Source organism: Serinus canaria, chromosome 1, assembly GCF_022539315.1.
Source record: "Serinus canaria isolate serCan28SL12 chromosome 1, serCan2020, whole genome shotgun sequence".
In the NCBI taxonomy this organism is placed as follows: domain Eukaryota; kingdom Metazoa; phylum Chordata; class Aves; order Passeriformes; family Fringillidae; genus Serinus; species Serinus canaria.
This window is the reverse complement of record NC_066313.1, coordinates 98525122-98552463: the sequence shown is the minus strand read 5'-3', so window position 1 is coordinate 98552463 and position 27342 is coordinate 98525122. Positions and strand designations below refer to the sequence as shown.

The following is a 27342-nucleotide window of genomic DNA, read 5'->3' as shown; positions in this document are numbered from 1 at the left end:
TGTAGTCAAAGAGCTATATGGCAGTTTTATTTGTAAAATACTTAATTCCTAACAGCAAAATACTTTAATTGTACTTTATAAAAGTTAGCAAAATTTGATACATTTGAAACAGAAACAAGAAAACTATTTCTACTTCAATTCAATTTTCTTTTCAAGTAGGAAGCTATAGGTATGCACCACACTTATCAGATTTCAGTGCTAGACACGTCATTCAATAAATATATCCTTCCACCAATAAAGTCTGTGAAGGGCAGTGAAAACAATTCATAAAACTACTGAAAAAATATAAGCATTTTTGTCTTTTTCTGAGGTTTGGAACTAGTAATATCTATACACAACAAAGTTCATGGCATTTACAACAAGGACCGTATAGCAAGTAACAGAGGAGTTTGTTAATAGTACACCAGAACAACTAAATTTGCAGTACAACATTTCTACCAAGAAAAGAAAATCAGAAATTCAGTCTGTTTCTTAAATCCTACAGAGGACTTCTGCAAGGAGGTGGCAGAAGGAACTTAAATTACCAAGTGATTTCATATTTGATAAGGCCATTGCATATCCTAAGCTGCAATTAAAAAGCTGGTCCTATACCCTGTACAATGAAGACTGTCTGTTTGTTATGAACAGAAGTTGAAGTGAGAATGAGTAAATTCACTGTTTTATCCTATTACTAATAAATAAACTATAAAACCTTTGCCTTGGAGGGGACAGATTTAGTTAAATCTAATTCTGCTATGTACAGGTGTTATTTTGGAAGTCAGTTTCCACAACTCGGAGGTAAAATCCGCTTCCTATGCCAGTCTTCCAGGAAGTTTCCTTCTGTCAAGAAATTGGACCTCGGAGGCTGCACTCAACACAAGCAGCAAGGCAAGCTCAGTCAACCAGCACAGACACAGTGACTGTGTAACTGATGCTGAACAGAAAACATGAACAGAAAGGCTTACACCAGCTGCAAGGAGTTCAACAAGGGCAAGGGCAGGGCTCTGCACCTGGAACAGGGCAACCCTGGCTGCATGCATCAACTGGGGGATGAGAAGCTGGAGAGCAGCTACAGAAAGGGTCCTGGAAGTCCTGGCTTGAGTATCAGTCGGAAATGCCCTGTCAGCCAGGAGGGTCAGACGGGTCTTGGGGGGCATCAGGCACAGCACTGCCAGCTGGGAGAGGGAGGGGATTGTCCTGCTCTGCTCTGCACTGGGGCAGCCTCACCTCAAGCGCTGGGGGCAGTTTTAGGCACCACAGTATAAGAAACACATTCAGCTATTCGAGAGTGTCCAGAGGAGGGCCATGAGGTTGGGGAAGAGACTGGAGGTGAAGCTGTGTGAGGAGCAGCTGAAGTCACTTGGTTTTTGCCAGACTGGAGCAGACTGAGGGGAGACCTCATTGTGGTCTTCAACATCCTCCCAAGGGGAAGAGGAGGGGAAGGTACTGATCTCTTCCCTCTTGTGAGCAATGACAGGACCCGAGGGAATGGCCTGAGGGTGTAGCAGGGGAGGTCTGGGTTGGATATCAGGAAAAGGTTCTTCACTCAGTGGGTAGGTGGGCACTAGCAAAGGTTCCCAGGGAAGTGGTCACATCACCAAGCCTGATAGAGTTCAAGAAGCATTTGAACAATGTTCTCAAGTACATGGCATCATTTTTGGGGATGATCCTATGCAATGTCAGGACTTGGATTTGATGATCCTGATATGTCCCTTACAACTCAGCATATTTTATGATTCTATGATTGCTTCCTTTTTTGAAAACAAACAAAAAACTCCCAAATAACAAAGAAGCTACCCAATAAAAAGTCCCATTAACTTCTGTACAGTTACTGCTGTTAAATTCTAACTAACAAAGTAAACCAAGCGAGATGTGAAATTAAATATATCATGGTAATTAATTCTTATTTATTTTTAAAAGTTCAACATCCAAGTGATTTTGAAAATTGGTTAAAATTAGTCAGTTTGCTCTTTTTAAAACACATATAACTTAATGCACTAATAAATCTTAGTCTCACGTAAACACAAAGGAAAGGGAAGGGCACAAACATTTATTATTGACAGGTTCTTTTCTGGGCCTCATAGACCTACAACAAGGGATTTGCTAAAATTTTGAAGCCTTAGCCACAGTAACCATGAGATGGGTGAAGTTCAGGACCCTGAAGAAGTATTATCCTTAAGTTTCATTAAGAAAAACCAGAACCAACCATTGGACTGGGTTTTTTGTCCTTTTACTACAGCTAAATCAGAGCAGAGCAGTATAACTGATGTCTTGAAAGGCTTCCTGGAGCAGAGGCTAGACAGTGTTAAAGGAATAAAGTAGGTATTTATTAAAAGGCCTTCAAAGGATAAACCTTGGGCAGTACAAGAGCCTGGCCGACACTGCACCCAAGATGGATGATAGGTCAGGAGTTTTCACACTTTCAGAAGTTTTTGTCCATTTGCATGTTGGGGTTAATTGTCCAATTACAGCTTCAGGTTATGAAGTCCCATCCTCTCATATTGCTCTCCTCAATTCTCTGTGTTTGTACTTTTTGGGCTTGAAGCTGCAATGATGTCCTTGGTTCTTGGCTGGAAAAGGATTGTTTTGTCCAACTAAACTGAGAAGAGAACCTGCTAACACTTTCTATGAAGTTCAGAGTCATATACCAACGCAGTACAGAATCTGGAAAATATGAAAGCTAAAACTTAAGGCATCATTCCCTCATACATTACCAGCTGTACTTACATTGTTGTCTGTCTCTTATCCTTCAAAAAACACTGATATAGGAGGCAAAAATGCAAGAGATCATACAATCATTAAGGTTGGAAAAGACCTTGAAGATCATCAAGTCCAGATACAACAAGTTACCCAAATGCAATTAAAAATATTTTCTCCCTTCTGATATTTTCGCTGAAGATGTCCAATTGTCAAAGCAAATTTCATTCCTCACACATGATGAGATAATTTAGCTGGCTATGATTCACCCTCCAAGGAGGGCCACTCTTTCCTCTCCTCTTTTCCATCTGCTTCTGCAGAACTGATGCACAGTGCATCTCTTCTAACCAGATTAATCTTTCAGATTCAATGAATCATGAGAAGAAGATGCTTTTAGGAGAGAGCACATTGCAAATGCCACAGGGAACACTGAAAATAATTTCTGAGGAGCACAAACACTACCTATGCAAAGAGTTAGGGCTCCCAAGCCTTCTGCTAATTTTGGTCTCATGAAGCGATGCTCTTTAGTGCTGCTGACAACTCAGTTGAATAAGACAGCTCGATATTACAGGCTTCTACACAGAATTAATAAAAACCTGCTAAATTAAGATTTGAGACAGATGCTAGAGAGCTTCAATCTGAGAGATGCCTTCCGCTGGCTTTACGGCTGTGGGACCCTCTGGGGGACTCCGCAGTCGAGGGCGGCCCAGCCGGGGCTCTCTGGCGCGTTCCAGTCATGGCCTTTTTGAGCTCATGTCTGAGACTGCGGATTGTGCTGTTTATGGCAGCCACGCACGCCTTCCAATCAAATCCACTTTCATCTAGATCAAAGGATGGAAAATTCTCTTGAAGAAAGTCTAAAAATAAATAAGAATGTAATAGTGAGTTATCAATTATTTAGGCAAGCTATATACTCTTTCTGGATGCAATTAAGCTAAAACAAGTGCATGCTATCAAACCAGGACAGCTAGCCCTATTGCAAGCCTTGAAAAGCAAAACAGGGCAGGTATTGCTTTCCCCTTTCTGTTATATTTGAAAATTAGTAAAAAAAGGTCTAAGCACAAAAACAAAATATAAAAAGAAAACGTGACCATGTGTGTGGTTTTGATCCTTTAAAGTGCTGAGTAACTTCAGCTTCTAATGTGGCCAGCTAGCAAAGACAAATCTTGGGCTCCATTTCAGAATGACCAGAATTAGGCAAGACCAAACTCTCCTTCAGAGGATCTCTGACAACTATATTCACTAAAATTAGTCACACCAGTTCAGCATAACACAGATGTACAAGACAGAAAAACAGTGACAGAAAAATTGTGAGCTCATTCCTTACCATACTGCCAGTAAGATCAGTAAACAAACACTTGAATTTGGTAGCAATGACATAAAAAGGGTAGGACTATAGTACCTTTCTTCCTTCTATGAGTAATTTAAACCAAAATTAAAATTGGTTTTTAAAGTTATTGAGGAGTGATTGTCCTGCTGAGCTGAATTACATGTTTTCTCTAAGCAACCCAGTAAAAGACCTAAACAAACACCAAAAAGGAATTCTCATCTGTAATTTCAAATCAAAGTAATATTGCTTCTCCTTCTCTGATTAACATCTAGATTTATCCTCATAGCAGAAAGAAAGATGTAGCTAGTAGATATTGTGTCAGCTTTGTTCTTCCACATATCAGCAAGTGAAAATCTAATATAGTATCACTGTTTACAGTTAATATTTTAACTTGTAGTTACAAACCTGGAAACCCATTTTGCCAGAAAAACTTTGGTCTCAAGGAAGGAAGTAACTGAGATAAAAACTTGTGCTCTTGCAGTTCACTCTGCTCCAGGAAGAGAGGTGAAAGGGAGAGTAAGTGTGCCTTAGGACACTGCTATTATAAACTACACTGACAAAGGCTACACTAGCTGCTGGCTGAAGCAGCAGACAGGCTCTCTTTACTTCCATCCCCAGCAGTAAATTCAAGAATACTTGACCTCAGAGGAACAGCACAGAACTGGAATTCTTCAAGGTCTACAGAGACTTTGTACATGGTCCACAACACAGCTTTACAAGTTATGGTTTTTCTTTGACCAAAACTGACCAATTTTGTGGGTTATAGTAAGGCTATGCAGGGCCCCTTCCTGCTCTGCAGGGTAACATTCTGGTGCTGCCAATCAATCAGGCTGTCTTAAAGGAAACAGGGGCAGGGTCTGTCCTCTGGCTCCAGAGCCAAGTGACAAGGTCTGGCTGCAACTACAACACACAGGATTTGTCTCTCATCTGCTCTGTGGCCTACATGTTGTTCTGCAGTCCTAAGACACACTTACTACATCTTTTGAATGCTTCTTAAGCTCAAAATGTCAAGAAATAAAGTATGTCTACATGTCTATATGTGTGTGTGTGTGTATATATTTATATATATATATATATAAGTGGAGATGTTTAAGTGGCAAAGTTTCCCAGGCTAGTGCTTGCCATACTGGAAATGGTTTCTGTCATGCTCTGTCTGTCCCTCAAGCTATGTCCAGACATCACCCCAGAGGGTGTGAGTCACAGCTCCATTTCATTGAGCATGAATGCTGTTCCCTCAGATGCAGTCCTCCTTCCCTGCTTCTCTCTCCCCTCCCAGTGGGTGGGGCAGCAGAACAGGACAGGGAGGAAGAAGGTGAGCAAGCACCTGTGTTTAGCTACCTGATGGGTTAAAACACAAGAGTTGCTAAATTCCACTTCATAAGCTCTCCTTGTTTCCAATCTCTAAATATGGCTTTTTTTTTCTGCAGGGCTCAGTTATGAATTCCCTGCTTAGCCCAACCTGCCTCCCTGTAACTCAGCTCTCCTAAGCATCAAGATGGACTCTTGTGTGCTTGCAGAAGGCTACCCTTAAAAGATCTGTCAGCTTTCCTGAGCTTCTCTCCTATTCAGAGCTGTCTCTCACAAGCTCCTATCTGTGACTTTCCCAAACATGTCAAAGTATGCTCTCCCAGGCTACAGAGATTGTACTCAGACCCTTCTTACTCTACTCAGGACCTCAGGGCCCATGATTTAATAATCTCTACAGGAAATGCCACCACCAATTATCACACAAGAACCCTTTTTGTGAAGGAAGCCATAACCTGCTGTACATAACATCTCTGTCCTCTGCTTCATCTACATCTACATCGGGACATCTACATAGTCCCTGTATCAAGAAATTATCTCTGATGTCCTCCAGAATCCTCAGGCACTGCTCCCATCTCCCACTGCATTGCCCTTTCAAGCCAATGTTAAGACAATTGAGTTTTCCTATGCAAACCAGATTCATCATCTGGAGAATTTCGTGAGCTACTAAAATATAACTTTATCTACTTCCTCTCAATTTGTTCCACTGCTTGCAGAAATGACTGTAGGAATATTTTCACAGACTAATTTCTGAAGCTCTGTGCTTTGTTCATAGAATACAAAATTAATACTCTTATTATTTCTCCACATTATGATTTTACAGAGATTTTCTTACTTACCTCTGAGAGCATTAATTTTATTGGAATCCAGTGGGCTCATGCCACGATCAAGACTACCATACACGTTGCTTTTCACCAGCACCTCTTCTGGGAACATATGACGAATCAGGAAGCGAGCTGACAACTCTGGCCGCGTCTTCCCCTTGGCGACGTAAATGACTGAGAAAGGCAACTGAACATTGCGCCATGGGCTCCCAAGAGGTTCTAGAGAAGATGTCATGGAGGGAAGAGAGATATGTTACTCATCCAACACTGACCATGCCTCAAAGTGACTGTGTTAAATCAAAACTGACACAAAAAGCTCACCCAGAAACTACTCTACCTGCTTGGAAAGATCAAAGCAAAACCGTAACACTACAGCTACTGCTAACATGAAACGTTGCAGACACGTGGCCAAGCAGCCAGAACACCTGGTTTACAACCACAAAGAGTACTTCTGGTTAACCAGAACACCTGGTTTACAATCACAAACAGTACTTCTGGTTAACCAGAACACCTGGTTTACAACCACAAAGAGTACTTCTGGCTAACCAGAACACCTGGTTTACAACCACAAACAGTACTTCTGGTATGTCTTCAGCAATGCAAGTTGCATTATTAATTATTGCTTTCTAACTTGTTTAATCTCAGGTGAAAAGATGATGCTTTTCCAAGTAAGTAAGTAAGTAAATAAAATTCTGCTATTTCAGTGGTGCTTAGATTCTGCAAGCAGAAACAGAAAAAGAGTCAATATTTTTGAACTACTTCTACCTCACTTCACTGCAAACATCATTAAGAAAAAATGCAAAAACTTTTAGTACATAAAGAGGTCTGTGGGATCTGAATAACAAATCTTGGGTGCAGGAACAGATCTGAAACAACCCCAAAGTGATCCTAATTGAATAAATTACTTCCAATAGCAACTAATCTCAGCCCAATTTCCTTGAGGGTCTCGAAGGATCACATGCTGACAATGAATTTTTTCCCCAAGGCATTTGTGTATTGAACACTTACATTAAAAAGGTGAAAATATAAAGGCTGCTTTAAGATTTTTATTGTCCTAAAGAGTCAGTTTTGCAGAAAGGTGTGCTTTTTCTTCTGAAATTGCAATACTATCCAATAGATATTCTGAGCTACCTTACTTTTTTAAGGCAGAACATCTATCAAATAAAAGAAAAAAGCCAGGACAACTGAACAGAGTAACTGAAGCTGAACTTCCCAATGTCACAGCAGAGATGCATTATGAGATTCTGGTAGATGCAAACATATATTCTCTTAGCCAGATATGACACCCTTGTTCATTCCCAAAAAGACTTACTATGTGTACACCAAATGACTGCCTTAAGAGAAAAAGAAGACTCACAAAGTTCAGAAGATCCCTTTACTATGCAGTTATACCTACAGTACCATTTGCCTCTCACTGACTACTTAAAATGTTACAAGCAATTCCAGAACACAAAAATTTCTTTGTTTACCCAAAGGTTCCAAAGACTGTTGTTTTCTGACTGAAGATGTGTGGAAAGCTTCTGGAAACTTATCCAATTCGGAATTCTGCAATTTGTCACTTGTGGAGCCAGTCATTTTCTGAGGATTTTGAGAATTGTCTCCACTATCTTCATTACCATTTAAATCTACACAATGAGATGTATCAGGAGCATCAGACACTTTTTCTTTCCCCTCAGCTGTCTCCTGAAACATTTAATAAGGTTAGTACACACACTGCGAGAAGGCTACCAGTTTTCTAATTGGTGTTCCAGTTTACTTCACATTTAGTATAAATTAGATTTCAGATCTTTGCAATATAGTTACTCCTGAATTTCTATCATGAAAACCACCAGTAGAACAGTTATTAATTATACCAAGATGTGTGCAGAGCATTTCAGAAGTAAATGTAGTTGGAGGTGTTTTGGAAGTAATGTTTCAGTCAATATAAAACTGAAATGCATAACTGAATATATCTGGAAAAAAAAAAAAAAAAGCCTGCAAAAACAAGTGCTAATAGCTATTTGTTTAAGCTCTCAGTCAAATTTGGCACTACTTCTGGGCAACAATTGCAGTGCTTTCCTTATAGTATCCTATGCCTCCATACTCCTTAACTAAATTCTGGACACAGAAGCAGGAAGAGGCAAAGCACAAAACAACATATTCCAGTATTCCCCACATGGAACCAGTGCTGCAGTCAGCATGTCTGTGCTGAGCAGCACAGAGACAAAACCCAAGGAATTTCCAATACAGCACTTGTACCATGAGCAGTTCAAATAATTAATCAGAGAAAAAAGTGCAAACTTAGTACTTAATAAATCGTCACCTTTGCCTTGGTTTCAGAGCGTAAGGAGCGGATCATAGAATTGACATTTGTGATACAGGTTTTCCAGTCTTTTCCATGCTCGCTCAAATCATAGGTTGGAAAGTTAGTCACAAGAAACTCTGCACATAAAATACAGAAAATGTTTGAAGCATCATTACAAAGCCCAGTATTTAGAAGTACCCTAATTTGCAAAGAGAGAGAAAGCTAACTAATGCTTCATAGGTTTACTGTTCTCCATTTACAAGTTTCAGACTTCCATCGATAAATAAAGATAATAAACTTATGATTTGAAAATAATCAGCATTATGAATTCAAGATGTTCTACGATACATTTTGAGATGTTGTGAATAATGCTTCTATTATAGTAAACATTTCCTGGTAGAATTAGGGGAAATATGTGATTTATCCTACTAACTTTCAAAAAACCCCCAAAACCAACACCACCACCATCCCCCCCCAAAAGAACAGACACAGGGTAATGCTGTTGCTGCAACTATTTCACATGGCTTATACAATCTCACACTTAGTTTAACCCTTTAACACATACATGCCATGGGATCTGTGTAAATGACTTGACATTTATTAAAAAAAAGCCCCCTCCATCTTCACCACTTTTCACTCAACATAAGAGTGTTTCAAAAACACCAGTTAATGTTTGTCCCAAGTATACATACATGGCCATAAACCAACCCAAATCAACCAACCAAAAAACCACTGACAAAATCCATGGCACGCACAAACACAAAATGAACTGCAATTAAAAATCTAGAGACAGCAAGCATGACTGATGAACAGAATGTACATAAAACTAGAAGAAATTTGAATAGTTTCATTTAAATTGAGGAAAAATGAACATTGAGAATTACAAACCAGGACTTTCAAAACAAAAGGATACTGCAGAGTGGAACACATCCACTACAGCATTTATCTGCTCACCAGTTGCCAGACAATTAGCCAGAAACATACAGAAAAGGACTCCTTTTAAGTTCAAAACTTTGTTAAGTATGAAAGAAGTAAATCTGTGCATTTTGAAAGGTAACCAACCTCTTATTGCAGCAATTTTGTTTGGATCCAGTGTCCTGCGCCCTCGTGCACTCGCTCCCATAACGCTGCACAGCAAAGTTTTCTTGGGGAACAAGACACGAACCAAGTGGCGCGCGGCGTACTTGGGTTTAGACTTCTGCCGAGCCTTCACCAAATGGTTTCCAAGAACTTTTACATTCCTTGCTGGGTCACCAACAAACTCTTCTGTAAAAAAAAAAACATTCAAAGAAAAAAATTAAAATCCCAAATGAGTTGTTAAAAATAGAGCATTTTTTCAAACTCTTTCACTTGACTCTCAGCAAGTTCTCTACTACAGTTAATTTTGCTATGTATTACTACTTATCCGTGCTCTTACAAAAGCAGCTTTACATTGGAATGACAACAGAAGTAACTTTATGATTCACATTAACCACCAGCATAACTGAAATCAAAACACCCAAAAAAAATACTTCAGACACCCAATTGTCCACAATGTTCACAGTGGCCTATTTTACATATGTGAAGACACCAGGTATGTTTTCAAGACACTGACTTATAAAGAGTGACACATCCATACACAGAATTGCTAAAACATAAACTGTTTACAAATTTTTAGATAGATATCTGAATATTTCACCTCCTATTCATGCAGCTCTTCAGCTGTACAAATTTATTTTTTAGACCAAAAGGAAAAGAAGTCATAGCTCAGCCTTGCATATAAATCAGGGCATTTACACTTTAGAAAGGCATCAGTTTTTAATACATGGTGTTATTTGATATGTGTATTATAATGCAATGATCTATAGAATTCTTGTTTTTCTTTGGAATTAAGTATTTTGAAAGAAACCAAACACTGGGGGATTTGACTTTAGAAAGGATGTTTAGAAAGGACAGAATAAGGAAGGATAAAATCCCCCACAAGAAGAAAACAGGTATTTCCTTCACACAGATCAGGCAAGCTGCTTTCTTACAACATGCATACAGGCATATGCCTCACTTAGCTTTAGTGGCAATCTGTTTGCCTCTTCCAACACATGGGTAGCATGCCCATATTACTTGTGAATTATACACAGAATAAAAAAGGTTACATTTAGAGAGAAAAAGAAAGCCTAGAGTTAAAAGAACCCAAAGCACCTACAGTAAATCAAAGGCTTGTGGTAGTACCAGCCATTTTTTAGCTTTTGTTTCTGCATATTTATCACAAAGGAACTCACCAAAGCTAGGATTGATTAAGACTGAAGAAGATGGCAGTTCCTCACTAATATTCACATCCTCAGATGCATTTCTGTAGTTCAACTCCACAGCATTGTTTTCCTGGCTGGGCTCAGATGGTGCTGGTATCGATGGTGATGCCACAGGTGAAGATGCAAGGTTGACAGTACTTTCCACAATACTGGGAGCAAGATTTGATTGTGGTGAAAGGTCAGGCATCCCATTAGTTGCTGTGTATGATGAATGTAATGAATGTGTAGAAACTATAGTGGGGAGTGGGGGGCTCTGCCTTCCAACAGGCTGCTGAGATTCGAGCTGAAAACTCTGTGGGGCATGTTTCACTTTGGAATTGACTTGAAGGTGGCCATTTTGTAAAGCAACCCTTACAACAGGGCTGTGCCTTCCCTGGCCTGATGAAGAACGATGAAGACTTAAATCTCTTTCCATGTGTTTTGGTACTCTTATTTTTCCTGAAGGCAAATGACTGGAACTTCTGTATGTAAATCCAACTGGTTTCTACAAACGTGATTCAGAAAACAATTAAAAGGTTAAATCAGATGTAGCTGATAATTTTGAGGGGTTTTTTTTAGCAAAACAGGAAAACTTCATTTTAGTAATTCTGCTATTGGAGCGTACTCTTCCTTGAAGTAGTCTCAGTCATCAACTCAGAGCTACCATGTTTTAGCCTTCCCTCTACTATCTTCAATTCTCATTTGTACCTGCAACACTAAGAGTTTATCTGGTCAGACTCAATGTTTCTCAAATTTTTTTTCACCTGGGGTGAGGGGGGGGCAAAACTACTTTCTAGATGTCTATTAAAAAGTAAATATGCAAAATAAAATTTAAATTTTTTCAGTCATTGACCCAGTCATTGGCTGATGAATTTTCAAGGAATGTGTCCACTGCCCCGCTAGCTCCTTTCAAACCAGAAAAAAAAAAAATCAAAACCCAAACATTTTCTCTTCTTTACTTGTTAGCTGAAAACATTAAATATTAAGATCTCATCTACAATGAACGGTCCAAAGAGAGTGAGATGGACAAACTGAGAGATGGGATATGTCTTCCATCACTTCAGGTACTTTTACTAAAAATCATACAGCATGCATTCTTATTAAAAACACAAGTCACTGAGCAGGAGCACCAAATGAAGATGACACATGTGGATTTCTTTTTCTTATTTTGCTTAATTTTGGTGGTTTTGTGTGTTTCTTTAGAGAAATCTCATTATATTTCTCCCTTGTAACCTTAAGAAAAAAAAATCTATGACCTTAAGGAATCTTATGTATTTGAAAGTTTGTCAGTTTCTCCATCTTTTGTAATTCATCTAATAAAAAACTGTTACCTCTACCCCAAACCACTCCATTAGCCCTTCACAAGTACAGCTATGGTACAGCTATAAAAAAATGCAACAACATTCCTGATGGTTTTAAATGGCAGAACCTAAGAAAACAGCTGGCAGATAAAAGCCTTCAGGAAAAAACAAAAGGGGGAAAAAAGCAATGCAGGTCACTTTTAACCAAAAAATCCAAACATTAAAGCAGCTTCCATCCCACATATCAGAGGGGAGGGTAAGAGCACAGGGGTCTTATGGGGTTCATTTGCATTTGACAAGATCAATTCATTCCCTGAAACTCATGGTTTTGGATGTGTAGACAGCACAAGCTTGGAGTTGACAATAAAAATACATACTAAATAAAACTTAGTTTCCTACTGGTAGCTGACAGGTGTGAGAAGTCCAGCTCCACCCACCCCTAATGCAAGGGTGGAGCCTTACTGCTGTCTTGACATCCGACAGCAGAATCATCTCTGCCACATTAAAAGCTTTGCAGTGTTGATGACAAAAAAAGTCATTATGGATTTTATAACCTTTTTTCAAAAACCATCTGTTAAATTTTCCTTTTAAAGATCATTGTTAGAAGTACTAAATTGTATCTCCTTACTTAACAGTAGAATGACCATTTAGGAACAAAATGAATACTGTGTACTCAATATCAAACATTATTAAAATGTTTAAAAAGGAATTTCCATTAAAAAAAAAATTATACTGTAATGGATATGACAACATGCTGCTTACAAGTTCAGTAAGCCAACTGAACCAACCTGACTGATGCTTAAACTCTCCTCTAACTGCAGAAACCCAATGAGACAACACACCACATGTTGCAAAGGTAACAGCAATACACTGAAGTTTAAGATGCACCTACATAATTCACTTCTGCTCATGCCAATACAAATAGAATTTTACAGCATCTATCACAGCATCCTGAATTTGATGGGAGTCACTGCCAATCTGTGGCCACCAGCCAATAATACAGGAAACTGAAGCTGGCACATAATCAGAAATCTCAAGTAATTGAATTGAAATAGATTGTAAGTCTAATATTTTGCTCCTTATTTCAATCTTAGTGAAAGGATTGGGATTTTTAAAATAAGCACCAGGGGAAATGAGAGAATTAAAGCAAAAATAAACATCTTAGGTCTTTAATACTCACAGGTTTGAGCAAGAATGGCTTTAAACGAGTATGCTGCATTTCTGAGACCTTACGATGAAGCAGGTCAAATTTTTTATCCAGCTTCTGAATGGCATCATACATGGCCTGTCAACAAATATAAAACTGAAAATAGCACTGTTTCACAAGAACCCAACCTAAACCTGAAGAAACCAAGAAAGTTGAATTAAAAGCTGAACTCCTTCCCTAAAACTTAGCCAACTTCTTTCCACAGCACTGCTGAATGCTTAAGGAGACTTACAAGACATTAACACTTGACTACAAATCACTTACAAACTGACTTCCATTAAGCAAGGCCTGAATTACTTCAGTCACACAAGTGCTCATCTGAATAAATATGGGATGCTTTTACTTTTTAGTGCAGTTATTTTCAATTTTGCCAATTACTGCTTCAGAAATCAAAAGGAAAGAACTCACAAAACCAACACTAGAAGGATTTTTGGCACACCTTTGGCAAGCAACATGTACATTCAATAGCTGGGTGTATCTTTCCCATTACTGTGAAGCTCCTCCCAATAACTTAACTTTACATTTTGTATTAAAGCTCAATATTTGAAAATTATGCTGACGAAAAGCTCAGAGAATATGAAGGAGATTAGCTTTACTTTGAAAATACTGTAGTAATGTGGGCAATTAACAAGCAAATAACTGGAAAGGATCACGTCACTGATTATAATACAGTTTGATTATAATAAAGTTTATAATACAACTCTTCCTGAAGTTTAACGAAAAGTGTTTGAACACCATTTCAGATATAAAGGAAAAAAAAATACCTGGCAATAACTGAGGACCTCCATAAGGGGATTCTGCTGATATCCAGTATAAGAAGCTTCAGATAAGATGCTTTCCTTTTTCATTAAAATAATAATTAAAAAGAAAAAAGAAAAAAATTATTTTTTTATTTTTCATTATATTTATTATATTTATTTTCAAATATTTTTTATTTTTCATTAAAATAATAATTAAAAATAAAAAAGAAAAAAAAGAAGAGAAAAAAGGAGTGTAAGGTACTGATATACACACAAACTTAGGATATCACATTAAGCAAGTAAATCCCAACTTACTTCAGCCTACCCCAAAACATGCATCCTCAAAGCAGCTTTTCAAAGTCAGTCAAACAAAAGAAAACTCACTTACACATTCATAGTCTGGTTCATACTCATAAATGACACTGTCACTATCTTCATATTCTTCTTCCGTGGTTCTCATCTGGGAAATAACATAATTAACATTTAATGTTTTGAAAACTTAAAGAATTCCCCCAGGAATCCAACTTGGACACTTTTGGTTGTAGCTGTAATTCCCTCCCTTGGCTATACGAGGGCCCAAGAAAACAAGACTACCACAGTCATCCTGTTAATGTACAGGTGTGATAGGGAAACTTTCCTGTCTGACCATGCAGGAGACACTCTGGTGGTCACCCAGGGACTGTAACTACTGGAACTGCAGCTCCTCTGCAGTGGGTGGCTCAGGTGCCCTGCCTGACTCCCTACACACTCTACTTTCACTGTCAGACAAGGTTTCCTTACCAGCTCGACCCTGGATTTGTTTTAGCAGACTCTCAAACCTCTGGTTTCTTGAAGCAACTTTACCATGGTACAGGAAGAGGACATATATATGTGTATGTGTATATATATATATATATATAAATGAAAAATAGCGTGCATTTTTGTTTATTCTGAGGCAGAACTTTCTCATCTAACTAAATATACTATACAGCCAAGCTTATGCAATTACAGAATCACGGAATCACTTAGATTGAAAAAGACCTCTGAGTCAAAATTACGAGACTTCAGTGGGTATAACTGAAAGCAGAAGCTGTAAAAAATTTCTAGAAGAGGCAATTTCCTCATGGCAGCACACTGCTTTTAAGCAGGAAGGACGGTGCCACCACCTGGACAATCCTGGCATTTTCCTTTTACTGGATGGACGCCGATGCCATCCACCACTCACAGATCTACAGCATCTGCTGGTGATACTTTCTTTTAATTTTTTTTTTTTAATTGATCAGGTTTTATTTTAGAAGAGGAAGGCTGAGGGGGGAGGTGTAGATGATACTTCTGTTTTGTTTACAACAGGCAGAATTCAGTGAGTGGTAAAGTTGTGGAGATTATTCTGGGAGTTACTGAAAAACACCTGAAGGACCACCGAGTCATCAGTCACAGCCAGCATGGCTTCAGAAGGGTAAAGTCTTCCTTGTCAAAGTTAAATTCCTTTTATGACAAGATGACCCACCTAGCTGATCAAGGGAAGTCAGCTGGTGCAATCTGTCTGAATTTCAGTAAAGCTTTGATACTGTGTCTCACAGCATCCTCTGCACAAAATGTCCAGCACACAGCTGTTTAAAAACATCACAGCATGAGCGAGCAATTGGCTCAGGAGCCAGGCACAAAGGGTTACAGGGAATGGGGTGACATCAGACTGGGCACCCGTCACTAGTGGGGCTCTGCAGGGCTCCATCCTGGGCCCTGTGCTTCTCAACATCTTCATAAATTATGTGGACACAGGACACATTTATCAATGTGGACACACTCATAAGTGATGTGGACACATAATTCATAAAGTATGTGGACAGAGAATTTTCTGATGACATTAAGTTGGGAGGAGCCATCGACTACCTTGAAGGCAGAGAGGCCCTGCAGAGAGATCTGAACAAATCAAAGGCTGGGCAACCACCTTGGGATGGATGGGGCAACTCTGGATGTATGGACAAACTGCAGAGTAGGAGGCTGAAGACTTGCTAGTAGCATAGATATCCTACCCCTCTTCAGTGGAATGTCATCAAATCACCACACAGCAGTGAAGGAAAAATTATGTTCCAAGTAACACTGAAACTGGTCTCAAAAGGAAGGGCTATTGTTTGGTGAAACATACCACACTGTGTTCCACTACAGCTGGAGAAAGTCGTTTTCTTTTATTACGCAAAAACACAAAATCTCTTTTCTCAGGGCTGTGACCATTTCCTCTCTGCATCATTGCAGAATGGCCCATTTGTGAGGCTGTTTGATCAGCAAGCACTGGCAAGCCTTCACTCCCTGTTAAAGTGAAGAGAAAGCAAAGCTCATCAGAAAGTTTCCCACTGCATTAAATGTTTCACTACGGTAAAAATAGGAACAGTCACCCTTTTTTTTAAACTTTCAGACTGCTTGATTATTTGAAATTTGTTTACCAGCATAATATCAAGCAGTTATTTATCATATTAATTTAGATCAGAAATTATAAATTCAATTTAGTATTGTTTTTTTCAAACATAATGATATTTTAAAAAGTGCCAGTAAAAGTAATACTGACTTTGTGAGCATAAATGGCTAAGGAAAAATTAAAATAAAAGGTGCTTTGCAGCAGACAGGGAGAAATGAAGACCTAGACCTCTCTCTGCATGATGTTGAGCTTCCTTTGACAGCTTCTTATTGTAGTCAAGAAGATACAAGACAAAAGCAGAAGAAACTCATTTGGACAGACAGAACGTGATCTGAAGGAAAGGCACTGCTCTACAAGACACTGGTCTAAGATAGTGGTCAAATAAAACCAATCAGACAGAATTTTAGTTCAATGTTCAATACTCACATTTGAGATAAACCTGTGGTGTGTTTCACTCACATATCTCACTATACTTGATTTTAACTAGACAATATCTAATGCTAATAAACCCAAAGATAACAAAACCATATTTTACACCTTGTAAGAAACAACTGCTCTCATCATAATTAATTTATTAATAATAAAATAATTGCTCATGTCCTAAAACCAAGGTTAGATACTGTCTGTGACAGCTTCTTGGGCAGAAGTTTTTAATTTTGGTGGGGGGGGGTTTGTTTGTTTTCAATAACAGAGACAAAACCCCAAGTAAACCATCCAAACCATCCTCCACTCCCAAATTTGTTATTAGATGTAAACATACAACTACAGAATACTCTACTGTCAATTAGAAGATCAAAAAATCTAAAGATTCTCAGAAGCACCCAACAACACTAGGAAACACCTGTAACGTGTCTGTGAAGAGAAATACTGATGGGAGTCTCTAGAGCTAACTGGCTGAATGAAAAAAAAAATCCCCCAAAGTAGGAAGTGCATTCACTTAGTTACAGTAATTTTCCTCACTGACTTGGTAATACTGCTACAGAACTCAATAAAGGCTCATAACAGCTGTGAAGAATTTTTGTCTGGGCCAACGAAGCATTGGGTAAGATTTCTTGAGAGACTTTGATCTTGCATGTTGAAATAAATGCAGTGAATTAAAGACAACCACAATGGCTACTTACAGCTAATAATTTATTATCTTAAACAACCATCTTGCTATCATTACACATCAGCATCTCCAATACTAAGTTACACTGAACCGATTATCTAAAAACCTAATTTTTTAGGCTGGGTTCTTTCATGACATTTATTTTCCAAATTGCTTCCTAATTTATTCCTAGGTATACTTACCTTTACAAGTAAGTAAAAAGTTGTCTTTTTAAAACATAATATTTTAGCAGGCTCACCATTTATAAGGACAGAGAAAGTAGTAACTAAAAGGCACTTCTCATTAAAGGCACTGCTGAGCAATTTCTATAAAGCAGCTTTCTAATAAAATGTGTTTTAAAGACAGAGGTAATATAAAAAACACTGAATCCAAAAGCACAGAACATATGGCTTTAAAACTGGCCATTAACTATCAAATCACAATAAAAATGAACAGTAATTACCATAGGCAAGTTGACTCATGTGGTGAACAGCACTGTTTGCTTCAGGGTTCTGTTGCACTGGCATGCAGCTTGGTGTGGACAGCCCGCTGTCTCCATGGTCCACCATCAGTGCTTCATCCTCCTCCTCAGTCTTCACACACAAATAATCTATTAGCAGAAACAGGTAAGACTGCAGGCCATTCTGCATATCAGGTGCCAACTGTAGTGCCTGTATCACACTTAGCACTATCTCAATTGTACCACAGGCTATTATAAATTCAGCTTCACTTCAGCAAAATCACTTTTAAACACAGACACTGAGGTTTTAAGGCACACTAGAATGGAAGCAGCTTGCTATTGTTTAGTTGGTGGGATTTCTGAAACTGTTCAGTACCCAGTTCTCCCTGAAGTGTCCAGCTTCAACAGGAAATTATAAGCCAGTAACAAGCACTTCTGCAAACTCCACTGTTTACATATTCAAGCATACAAAAAAATATGTATCAATCTGGTCTTGAAATTTTACTTACAAAATTAAGACTTGCTTAATACACTTGAAGAAATCAGTCTACAAATCCTAACTGTATACTTGGTATTAAGATCAATCCAAACATTGGCTCCCAATGCAATACTGTGCAGAAACACTGAATGGCAAATCTCCAGTAGCAGATTTTTTTCCAATTAAACACGCTACCTCAAGAAAAAAATGGTTTCAGAATAACTGTATTATAGTTATTATTGCTAGATCTAGTATTTTGACAGGGTCAGGGAGGGAGCGGAATTTATTTTTGATGAAACAAATTAATGGAAGGAACCTTATCATATTAGGAAATAAAACTGAAATTCAGCCAGCACACGTGCATGACACTCTAACTATGTGTGACACAGGCTGTATTTTCCACATTGTCCCTGCCCTGTTCAGTGCACAAGATGGACTGAGCTCCAGGAATGAATCAGAACTGCATGAGAGGAACAGCAGTCTGGGTCTCCATACTTACATAATCAATTCATTCCAAATCTCTCAATTTCTTAGAGAGACCAAAATGTAAGAACGAAGTTGAATTCCACAGGTCATTCAGTTTCCCCCCGGCCAACAGTCCCATCTAAAGACATTAATACAGGAAGGTTTGGATTTGTCTGTCAATCAGATTAAGAAACTGATGGTCTGTTCAGAAACACCCATCAACTGCTACACAGTCAAGCTTTGTTTATAGGTGTAAACAAAGCCAAAAAGCTACCTGGTGCACAGCTGACCTTACAAAGGAGTTTAGCTGAGGACACACTCTAGGATATGCTGCTTAGGCTGCCAATGGGAGAACAGCTCTTGGCCAGTTTTCATCAGCTGTATGGAAGTAAACAACAGGCTTACTCATGAACTTAATTTAGGTACAGCTTTTAGCAAAACACTTCAGCGATATTCACTGACTGAAGTTCATTGCAGACTAACCTGAGTTATTAGCATGTGCTGAATTATTTAACTGCCTCACAGGCACAAACTTTTTTGTTGACAATCATTTAGTATTCCACCTACTTTGGAAGAGAATTAATGAAGAGTCAGTAAAAGTGCATCTGCATCGAAGCAGGAGGGATGACAATCCTCTCTGCCAATTTCCCCAGCCCGGATGGCAGATTAGTGCATGGTCTGACAAATGCCCTACTTACAGCTGGGTCTCTGCTGTCCTGCAATCCTCCTTCTATCCCTAACTAGACAAAGCAGTGCAAATTGTATGTTATTTGCGCAACCTTAAAAAGCCCAGATTTTAACTGTACATTCATAATCTTTGCCACAGATCTCACACCTCACTCAAAAAACACTAGCAAAACAACCCTACGTGATCAGCAACTACTTCACTCAAATCTACACTAAAAAGACTGATGAGAATAAAGGAGGGAAAATTCTGTGCAACCAGCAAAGACATGGCAAGGTCAAAGCAGCTCCATCTGTACCAGAGTGTTTTGGACTTGGCTCTGTTAGTTTTGGGAAAAGAGGGTGTTTGATGTGATGGGGGAGAGGCCCAGGATTCAGTGGGGGCAAATGGGCAAACCAGGGCGAAAGGTGATTGGACAAAGACACCAACCAATCATTCGATACCCTGAGGAAACGACTGGCCCAGAATGAACCCCGTTAAGGGCCAATCAGGGCCCCGAAATTCCACCAATCGGGGCAAGGATCCAAATCCCACCAATCCTGGGCCAAGGTGTGTTATAAAGGGAGGGGTTTTCAGTGGGGTTGGGTACTTTTCGGTTCAGTGAATAAAGAGAGCTGCTCGTGAGGGAGAGAACCCAGTGTGTTCTGTACACATTGTCATTTTGAGCTGCTGTGAGGGGGCCCAAGCCTATCCTGGACCCTCTGTTCTTTCTGGTTTATTTTTTTTTTTAATAAATGAGAGCCTTTTTCATTCCTTTTTGAAATCTGGCCTTGTTCGTTCATAACAAGAAGTCTACTATGATCAGAAGTTAGGAAAACTAGCTGATATTGAAAACAAGGTTTAGTCTTCCAAACGCTGTACCACCCACCCTTAAATAAGTTTCAAAATCAGAATTTCAACAGTGGAGTGGATTCTAAGAAAGAGTTTCCAAAGCCTGCAGCTACAGCAATTCACAGCAGAAGAGCAAACCTAAACCAAACAGAAAAATACAGAAAGCAAAACCACCTCAATAAAAAAAAAAAGATTAAAAACCAGACCTATAAACCTACACGGAAACAATGCAGCAACAAGCAATAATCTCTCATTTTAACATTTCAGGTGATGTCCAGGATCTTCCTCATCCCCTGGCCTTTTAATTTCCATCACCCGTTTGCTGAACGTGGCAGCTTTCACATATAGAAAGGGAATTATTCTGTCTTCAGAACAGCATTTTTACATGAATATTCAAGAAACTTGAAAATTAGAATACACCACCCATTTCCAGGAAGGCCTATTAGTATGATTAGTCACACTGCAACAATAAGAAAAGCAGCCCCAAGAATGTGGACTGTTCTATACCAACCATTTCCTCTCTAATGCATTCTAGTTGCCTGGCCTCTAAAGTCAGTGGACAAACTTATGTCTCTGCTACAGAGACATTTGACTACATTCATAAGCAAGAGGAATAGATATGTGATAAAAAATATTTTGTTTATAAAGCTGTTAGGAATTAAAGAAAGCTTAATTATAAAATATTAGAATGTAGAATATTATTCATACCCTCAAAAATTTGTGACAAGAAAAAAATCCAGCTATTTAGCTATAATCTGAAAGACACTGCAACTTAGTCCTCTAAGCAATTCTAAATATTTCTGATGCTTCCTTAAGGTGCCCAGGAATAGAAAATATTACCATACATATATAGCACCAAACAGTATGAAATACAACTCTGCTGACTCTCAGGTAGAAACCACAAACTGCCAAATTCTATGGATTAATTTGTGCTCTGGGGGGAAGCAGCCATCAAGTGTTTTTTACTTCTTACTTGGACGAAGATGCAACTGCATTTCTTGTGCCAAGTTAGTAATACACATACATTAACTCACTCCACTGACAGAATATTTCATGACATAGATATTTTGATGTTTCCAGTACGTCTTGAAAGGAAATTATAAAGTGTGACTAAGGAAATATTTCAAGTTTACATATTTCAAACATGGCTTTTACTGTGAAGTACTAGAACTTTTAGTAAGACTCACTAAATTGGCTTACTAAATTGGCTGATATATCCAATCATTGGATCAAGTTATCAGTTCAGGAGAACCGTGAATTTCTTTTTGAAAACTGAAGAAACAGCTATCTAAAATTCAAAAACATAACCAAATGAATTCCTTTTCAGAATCAATGCATGCTCTGAGTTATGATATAGGCTATGACTTAGAACTTTCAGTAGAGCTGTAGGATATACTAAAACATCAAAGTTAATTTAAAAAGTGTATTGTACAGAAAGACATGTATAGACAGAGCAATCCAGTGAAATGGTCGTATTAAAAAAAAACAAGATTGGAGGTGATCTTTTTAACTTCTAAGATGTTTCAATTAATTGTTTAGAATTCTTTCATCAGGAGATCATCTTCACTTCTGCACAAAATCATCAGGTTGAAGCACATTTAAAGGCACTTACACTTAAAGGCACTTGCACTTGAATTATTTGCACCCAAAAATGTTCAGCTCTGTGCCTAACCCTGTACAACATTAAATTGCAGCTTTTTTTTGCAGCTCTGTGAAGCCAAGCATTGCAAGGAATTTATTTCCAGTAGCCAACAGAAAGATATATTTAAAATTATTTGGGACTTGAAAAAGTGTTGGTATTCAACAACACAAACACTAGAAACACTAAAACCTACCAACCAAACAACAAACTCAAGCTTTTTCAAAGGCAGAATCAAAAGGAAAAACAATAAAGCTCAAAAAGCCTCTCTAGCAACTATGAACTGCGTACCAAAACAAATCAAGCAAACCATAAATAAAGAACTTACCTGGGTGGAAGCTAAGTCACAAAAGGAGAGATAGCCAGTGTTAACTTGGATCATAATGAGATCCTCCACTGTGTATGGCATGACACTTGTGCTAATATACACAAAACAGTGAACTAACACAAGGGAGAGCCCAGTGACACCAGTGCCTCTCAGGGTTAGTATCATCCCATCACCACTCTAAGTAATCCTCTGCCTATGAACTCAATTTCACTGCAGACATAACTGAGAGTTTTAAGCAGATTTATGATAATGAGATTATTTTTTTTCCTTTCCCCAAGTATGTTACTAATAAAATACCTCACATAAGCCAGTGGAATAAGGAAGGACTTGCAGTGAATCAGACATGACCTGATGAATGCTCTCACTAGTTGCAGAAACACAAATGTAAGTGATCATGAAGCATAGAACAGTAAAGGGAGGTTGATGAAAGAGATGGCTGAAAGCAACAATTAGTACTAAATCCTACCACAACCTCTACTACAGAGTTCCAGGAGAGCTTGCAAAATCACTAAAAACTTTTCATACAAATCTAGTAGGTTTCCTTAATTTTCTAAGAGTTCAGTTAGACACTCCTCTGTCTTTCTGCAAACATTATCTCACCCAGGTGAAACAGCCAGCCATGGAAGCTCTGTAAGTCAAACCAGATTTTACTAACATTTTTAAATACTGCCCTCAGAAAAGAATGGTAACGCTCATCTTAAGTCACATTCTTGAATTTAGCATACTTCTGATTATTTTGTCCTTCCTCTACATATGTTGTCATGGATCACAGACACTAGAATACTCTACCAGAGATAAAATGCTTAACAACAGCCTCTGAACATTGAAACAATTAATTTAGAGTGCTGCTATCAGAATTTGCAACAAACTAAGAAGACAACAGAAACCAATATTCAGCTCATACAAACCAAGTACTATGGAGAGAAGCAAAATAATAAATCTAGATTTCCTGTACCTTTACCTGTCATATTTAGATTACTGAGATGATAAAGCTGCTGAAAGTCAAGGTAAAAACACTCTCACATAAAGACCTTTGGTGTTTATTAAGATTGGAGCTCATACTGCACCTTTTGATTGAAAAATATTATTAATGTCATATCTTTTCTATTGCCAGGGATTAGCATAGGCTTAGTATTTGCTAGGATTGCTGAGTTACAAACAAAGCCAATCAGGAAACTGAAGAACCGAGGACAAAAGAGAAGCACCAACAAACACATCACTGCACATGCCTATTTCATAAAGATTCTATCCTAATTGCTCTACGCCCACTCTCCTGCCATTTCAGTCCTACCCCTTTTGCTCATGTTGACACTTGCACAGCTGCACAGGGAACCGGCTATTTCCTGGTCAGAAAAGGTCCTTGAACAATGAAATCATAAAAGAAAATCTGGCATCTGAGCAAGACACAACTGGAACTTCTTTATAGGATAATTCTGTGACAGCAACAACCTAAATGGGCATAAACTGAGCCTGTATACACATCACTCCTCTGAAGGGCTAGGTGAAGCGTGTAACTGGTGGAAATAGATCTGTTTTGGTCCAGAGTCAAGGTGTCTGAAGTCTAAACCCTTAAGTTGCGCTATGCATCGTGTCTTCTGATAGACAACTCATTAGGTTAGGCCTCTCACTTTAGGAGCACCATTCATCTCTCCCTTACTCAGGTTTCGTATCCGAGTAACTACAGCGCTGGGGGAACCTGTCAAAGACGAGACCTTGCTGTTCCACGGAAACGTCTCCCCAAGATTCTGGCTTTACGCTCAGCTGCCATTTGAGGACTATGGACAGCAAAAGCTTCCCCCGCCATCAACACTGGAACGGAAGCAACAAAGCCGCGGCTGGGCCACACTACTCCTGAGCATAACTTCCCCGCGAGTCCTGTCCCGGGGGCACATGTTCACGGGGAGAGCACAGGGCCGCGCCGGGCCCAGACGCCCTGGGGGCCGAAGAGGCGCAGCCGCGCCCGCCATGAGCCGCGCCCCCGCGCCGCGAGACCCCGCCGGAGCTGACGCGGCGGCGACGGGCAGGAGCGGCAGCCAATGGCAGCGCCGGCCGCGCGGGAACGGGCGAATAGCGACGGGCGCGGTGGGCGTGGCCCGGCCGGCACGGCAGCGGCGTTGGGGCTGTTGCAAACGATGAGGGAGCGTTCCCCACGCAGCGGCGGCGCCGCCGCGTCCTTCCCCACCCCCTCGGCGGGGCGAGCCGCCCGGCCGGGAGCCTTACCCTCCTCAGACATGGCTTGTTGGGGCGGCTGAGCGCGGCGTCCTCGGGCGGCCCGGGCTGCGGAGGGAGCGAGGCTCGGGTACCGGCAGGTGTGGCCGGAATGCGGCGTTGGAAACGGAAACAGCTTCTCCGACGTGAGCAAGAAACTGTTTTGGAGCAGTGCGGCTGCGCGCTGGGCGCGGGGGCGCGCCCGGGAAACGGGAGCGCGGGGGCGGTGCCGCCCGCTCCTTCAGCAGCCACGGCTTGCGCGCAGTAGTTTTCCAGCGAGCGAGCGAGCCGAGGGGCCCGCCGAACAGCCGGTCCGCTCCCGCAGCAGCTACCGAGTCGGCTGCCCCCTCCCTCAGTCTGCGGCCACGCCGTCCGTTCCCTCAGCAGCCTGCCCACTCCCCTAGTAGCCAGCCCGCTAGCTAGCCGGCCCGCTCCCGCAGCTGGTCCGTCGGCGGGCCCTTTCCTCCAGCAACCCGCCGGAGTTACGCTGCCGGGCGCTGCTCTCCAGTTACGAAAATGCCCGGGTTTTCTCCGCGTTCCTCTCGGCTCCCTGGCCGTGCCACATTCCGTGCTAGCCGAGGCCACACTGAGGGCAGCCAGCTCCGGTTCGTGCAGTTTTTTGTGGCCCCTGGGGAATGCGGGGCTGCCTAGCTGCTCCCTGGGGCCCTGTGTGAGGGCAGAGCCTGTTGCCCGTGCCATTCACTGCTCCAGGTTTCAGGGTATAAACCCGTCTGGTTCTTTAGCACACCAACAAGTTAAGTTTTGGTGGTCTGTAAAGCCTCCTATTTTTTTGATTCGGGGCTGGGAATCAGCAGGTCCAGAAGATGCCCTGCCCAGATGCCCCATGGCTGTCCTCATGCACACCCCTGCAGGCACAGGAATCTCTCTGGGGGTATTTATTCTTGGAGTGGTGGGAAGAATCAAAGAATTAATGAGGTTGGAAAAGACAAACTTTTTAAGCATCTAGCCCAACCATGACTGACACCATGTTACCAGCTAAACTATGACACCAAGTCATGTTCTGTTTTAAAACACCACCGGGGATGGTGACTGCCCTATCTTCATGGGCAGCCCATTCCAATGTCCCAAATACAGTGACACAACAATTTAAGAATATTCGATGTGGGTGGTTATGGGACCTGATCTGCTCGTGGCTTGGGGCAGCAAGGATCAGAGAATGTACAGTTCAGCAGCACTATGCAAGGCAAAAGAAGAGCAATCCCTGCAGGTTCACCCAAGAGCTTTTAAAGAATGTAAAAATGTGTGGAAAGTTCTGTTTAGGAAATTAATAAAAATCAGGGAAAAAGGTGGATTGAGGTGAATTGGGGAGGAACAAGACTCTGGTGGTAGTAAATGTTTTTCCAGCCTTTCTCTGGGACATGTGTGTGTGGGCGTTAGACGTGTCAGAGAGCCCACGTGCCCACGGTGGGGTTGTGGAGTGAGTGCAGGTATGTGAGTAAATGTGTGAGCACTAATGAAGGTAAAACTGGATGGCTCAGCAAGTGGAGAGATGGCCCAGAGTGAGGAGTGTGTTTAAAAGTGGGACTGTGGGATGCCTTGCTACTGAGGACCAGGGGAATCCTGTCCAGGTGCTGGAGAGACCACAGATCTGAGGGGGTCTCAAGGGGTGAGGGTGGCATGTGTCTGAGGGTAAAATTGAAGTGTTGTGGGGGAGCTTGGGTGCCCTGGACAACTCTGGGTCCAGGAATCTCCTGAATCACCTGCAGCTTGAGCTGTTTTTCCAGCAGAACAACAGCCTGTGAGCATGCTCTGTAGCTGAAGCAATAAAGCTTTGTCAATAGGCTTCACTTAACCGGGCTGCCTGTCTTAGACTTCAATCACAAGATTCCCTTTGTTGCCTTGGTCTGTGATTTTTACCCACAGGCTTTCGTATTTCTTTTATGATGGTGGTTGCACCTTTGGTGCAACTGGATCTTTATTCTCTTCAGCTTTTGGCTGGCTTTCCATGTGCAAAACCTCTTGCTTCTTGTGCAGAGGGACCTTGGGGAACGAGGTGGAGGAAAAAGAGTGTTGCTTGCTATCCCAAGAATGGACTACCCTCCCTTGCTCTATTCTTTTCAGCTGCTACCTTGTTCTTGATGGGAAATGGATAGATCCCCTTGATCTTGAATTATTTCTGGTGGCTGCTGCTGTCTCAGGGCGGTCAGACCTGGCTTCCGCCAGTCTATCTCCCTTTCTGACTCTTTAATACTCCTTAATATTTTTTTAATTCGTAACATTTTTAATTAAGAATTACAGCGGTTTCCCTTGTGTGGTGCAAGAGAGACACTATTTTGAAGTGTATTACACTATCTTATAAAAGATCTATCTCCAAACTATTCATCACTTCCTGTAGCACTGTCTTCTGAGGAGTCAACCCATTCCTCAGCTTCTGCAGAAGTGAAATGCAGTTTAGCAATGCTGACTGGAAGGGTCTTCATCTTCATGCTCTACTCAAGTGTTCAAAATGCAAAGACATATGGGTATTTGGGTTCTGTAGTACTCTGCATCATGCTCCTTTTTTTTCTCTTTTATGAGAACAATAATAACAGCTTTTTTACTGTAATATGTACATGCTGATTTTCTTCAAATACAGACTGATTCAGCTCCATATCAGGCCAACAAAGTTTGTCTCCAGAACAAGCACATTATGCTGATGTAGGGTAGAGTCTTGTTTCCTTAGTTTGAGCTAAACCATCACAAGGATGATTCCGAGAAGTAGTTGCAGAAGAATTTGAGTTTTCAGTGGAGTTATATTGTATTGACATTCTGTGGATTGGATGCATTCTCTAGACCAGCTATAGCCTGCTTTATGCTTCTGCTTGCTGAGTGCTACTT

At 40.5% G+C, this 27342-nt stretch overlaps 1 protein-coding gene across 1 annotated transcript; it reads right to left on the bottom strand.

Moving 5' to 3' along the window:
• BEND2 (BEN domain containing 2) lies at positions 1-24681 on the bottom strand. The gene is made up of 12 exons (XM_030235007.2): positions 24517-24681; positions 17874-18020; positions 16057-16217; positions 14320-14391; positions 13956-14030; positions 13165-13269; positions 10675-11188; positions 9482-9685; positions 8438-8556; positions 7605-7818; positions 6151-6354; positions 1-3533 (listed from the first exon to the last, which is right to left on the bottom strand). Exons 1-12 carry the CDS (start codon positions 24527-24529, stop codon positions 3310-3312), a joined length of 2052 nt encoding a protein of 683 aa, XP_030090867.1. The 5' UTR covers positions 24530-24681; the 3' UTR covers positions 1-3309.
• Positions 24682-27342: the final 2661 nt, after the last annotated feature.

Excerpts from the sequence above, each read along its gene's own strand:
- BEND2 (XM_030235007.2), bottom strand. Across the intron at positions 9,686-10,674 it reads CTTAATCAATCCTAGCTTTG|AAGAGTTTGTTGGTGACCCA; the intron begins GTGAGTTCCTTT and ends TTTTTTTTACAG. Across the intron at positions 6,355-7,604 it reads ACAGTCTTTGGAACCTTTGG|AACCTCTTGGGAGCCCATGG; the intron begins GTAAACAAAGAA and ends CATCTTCTCTAG.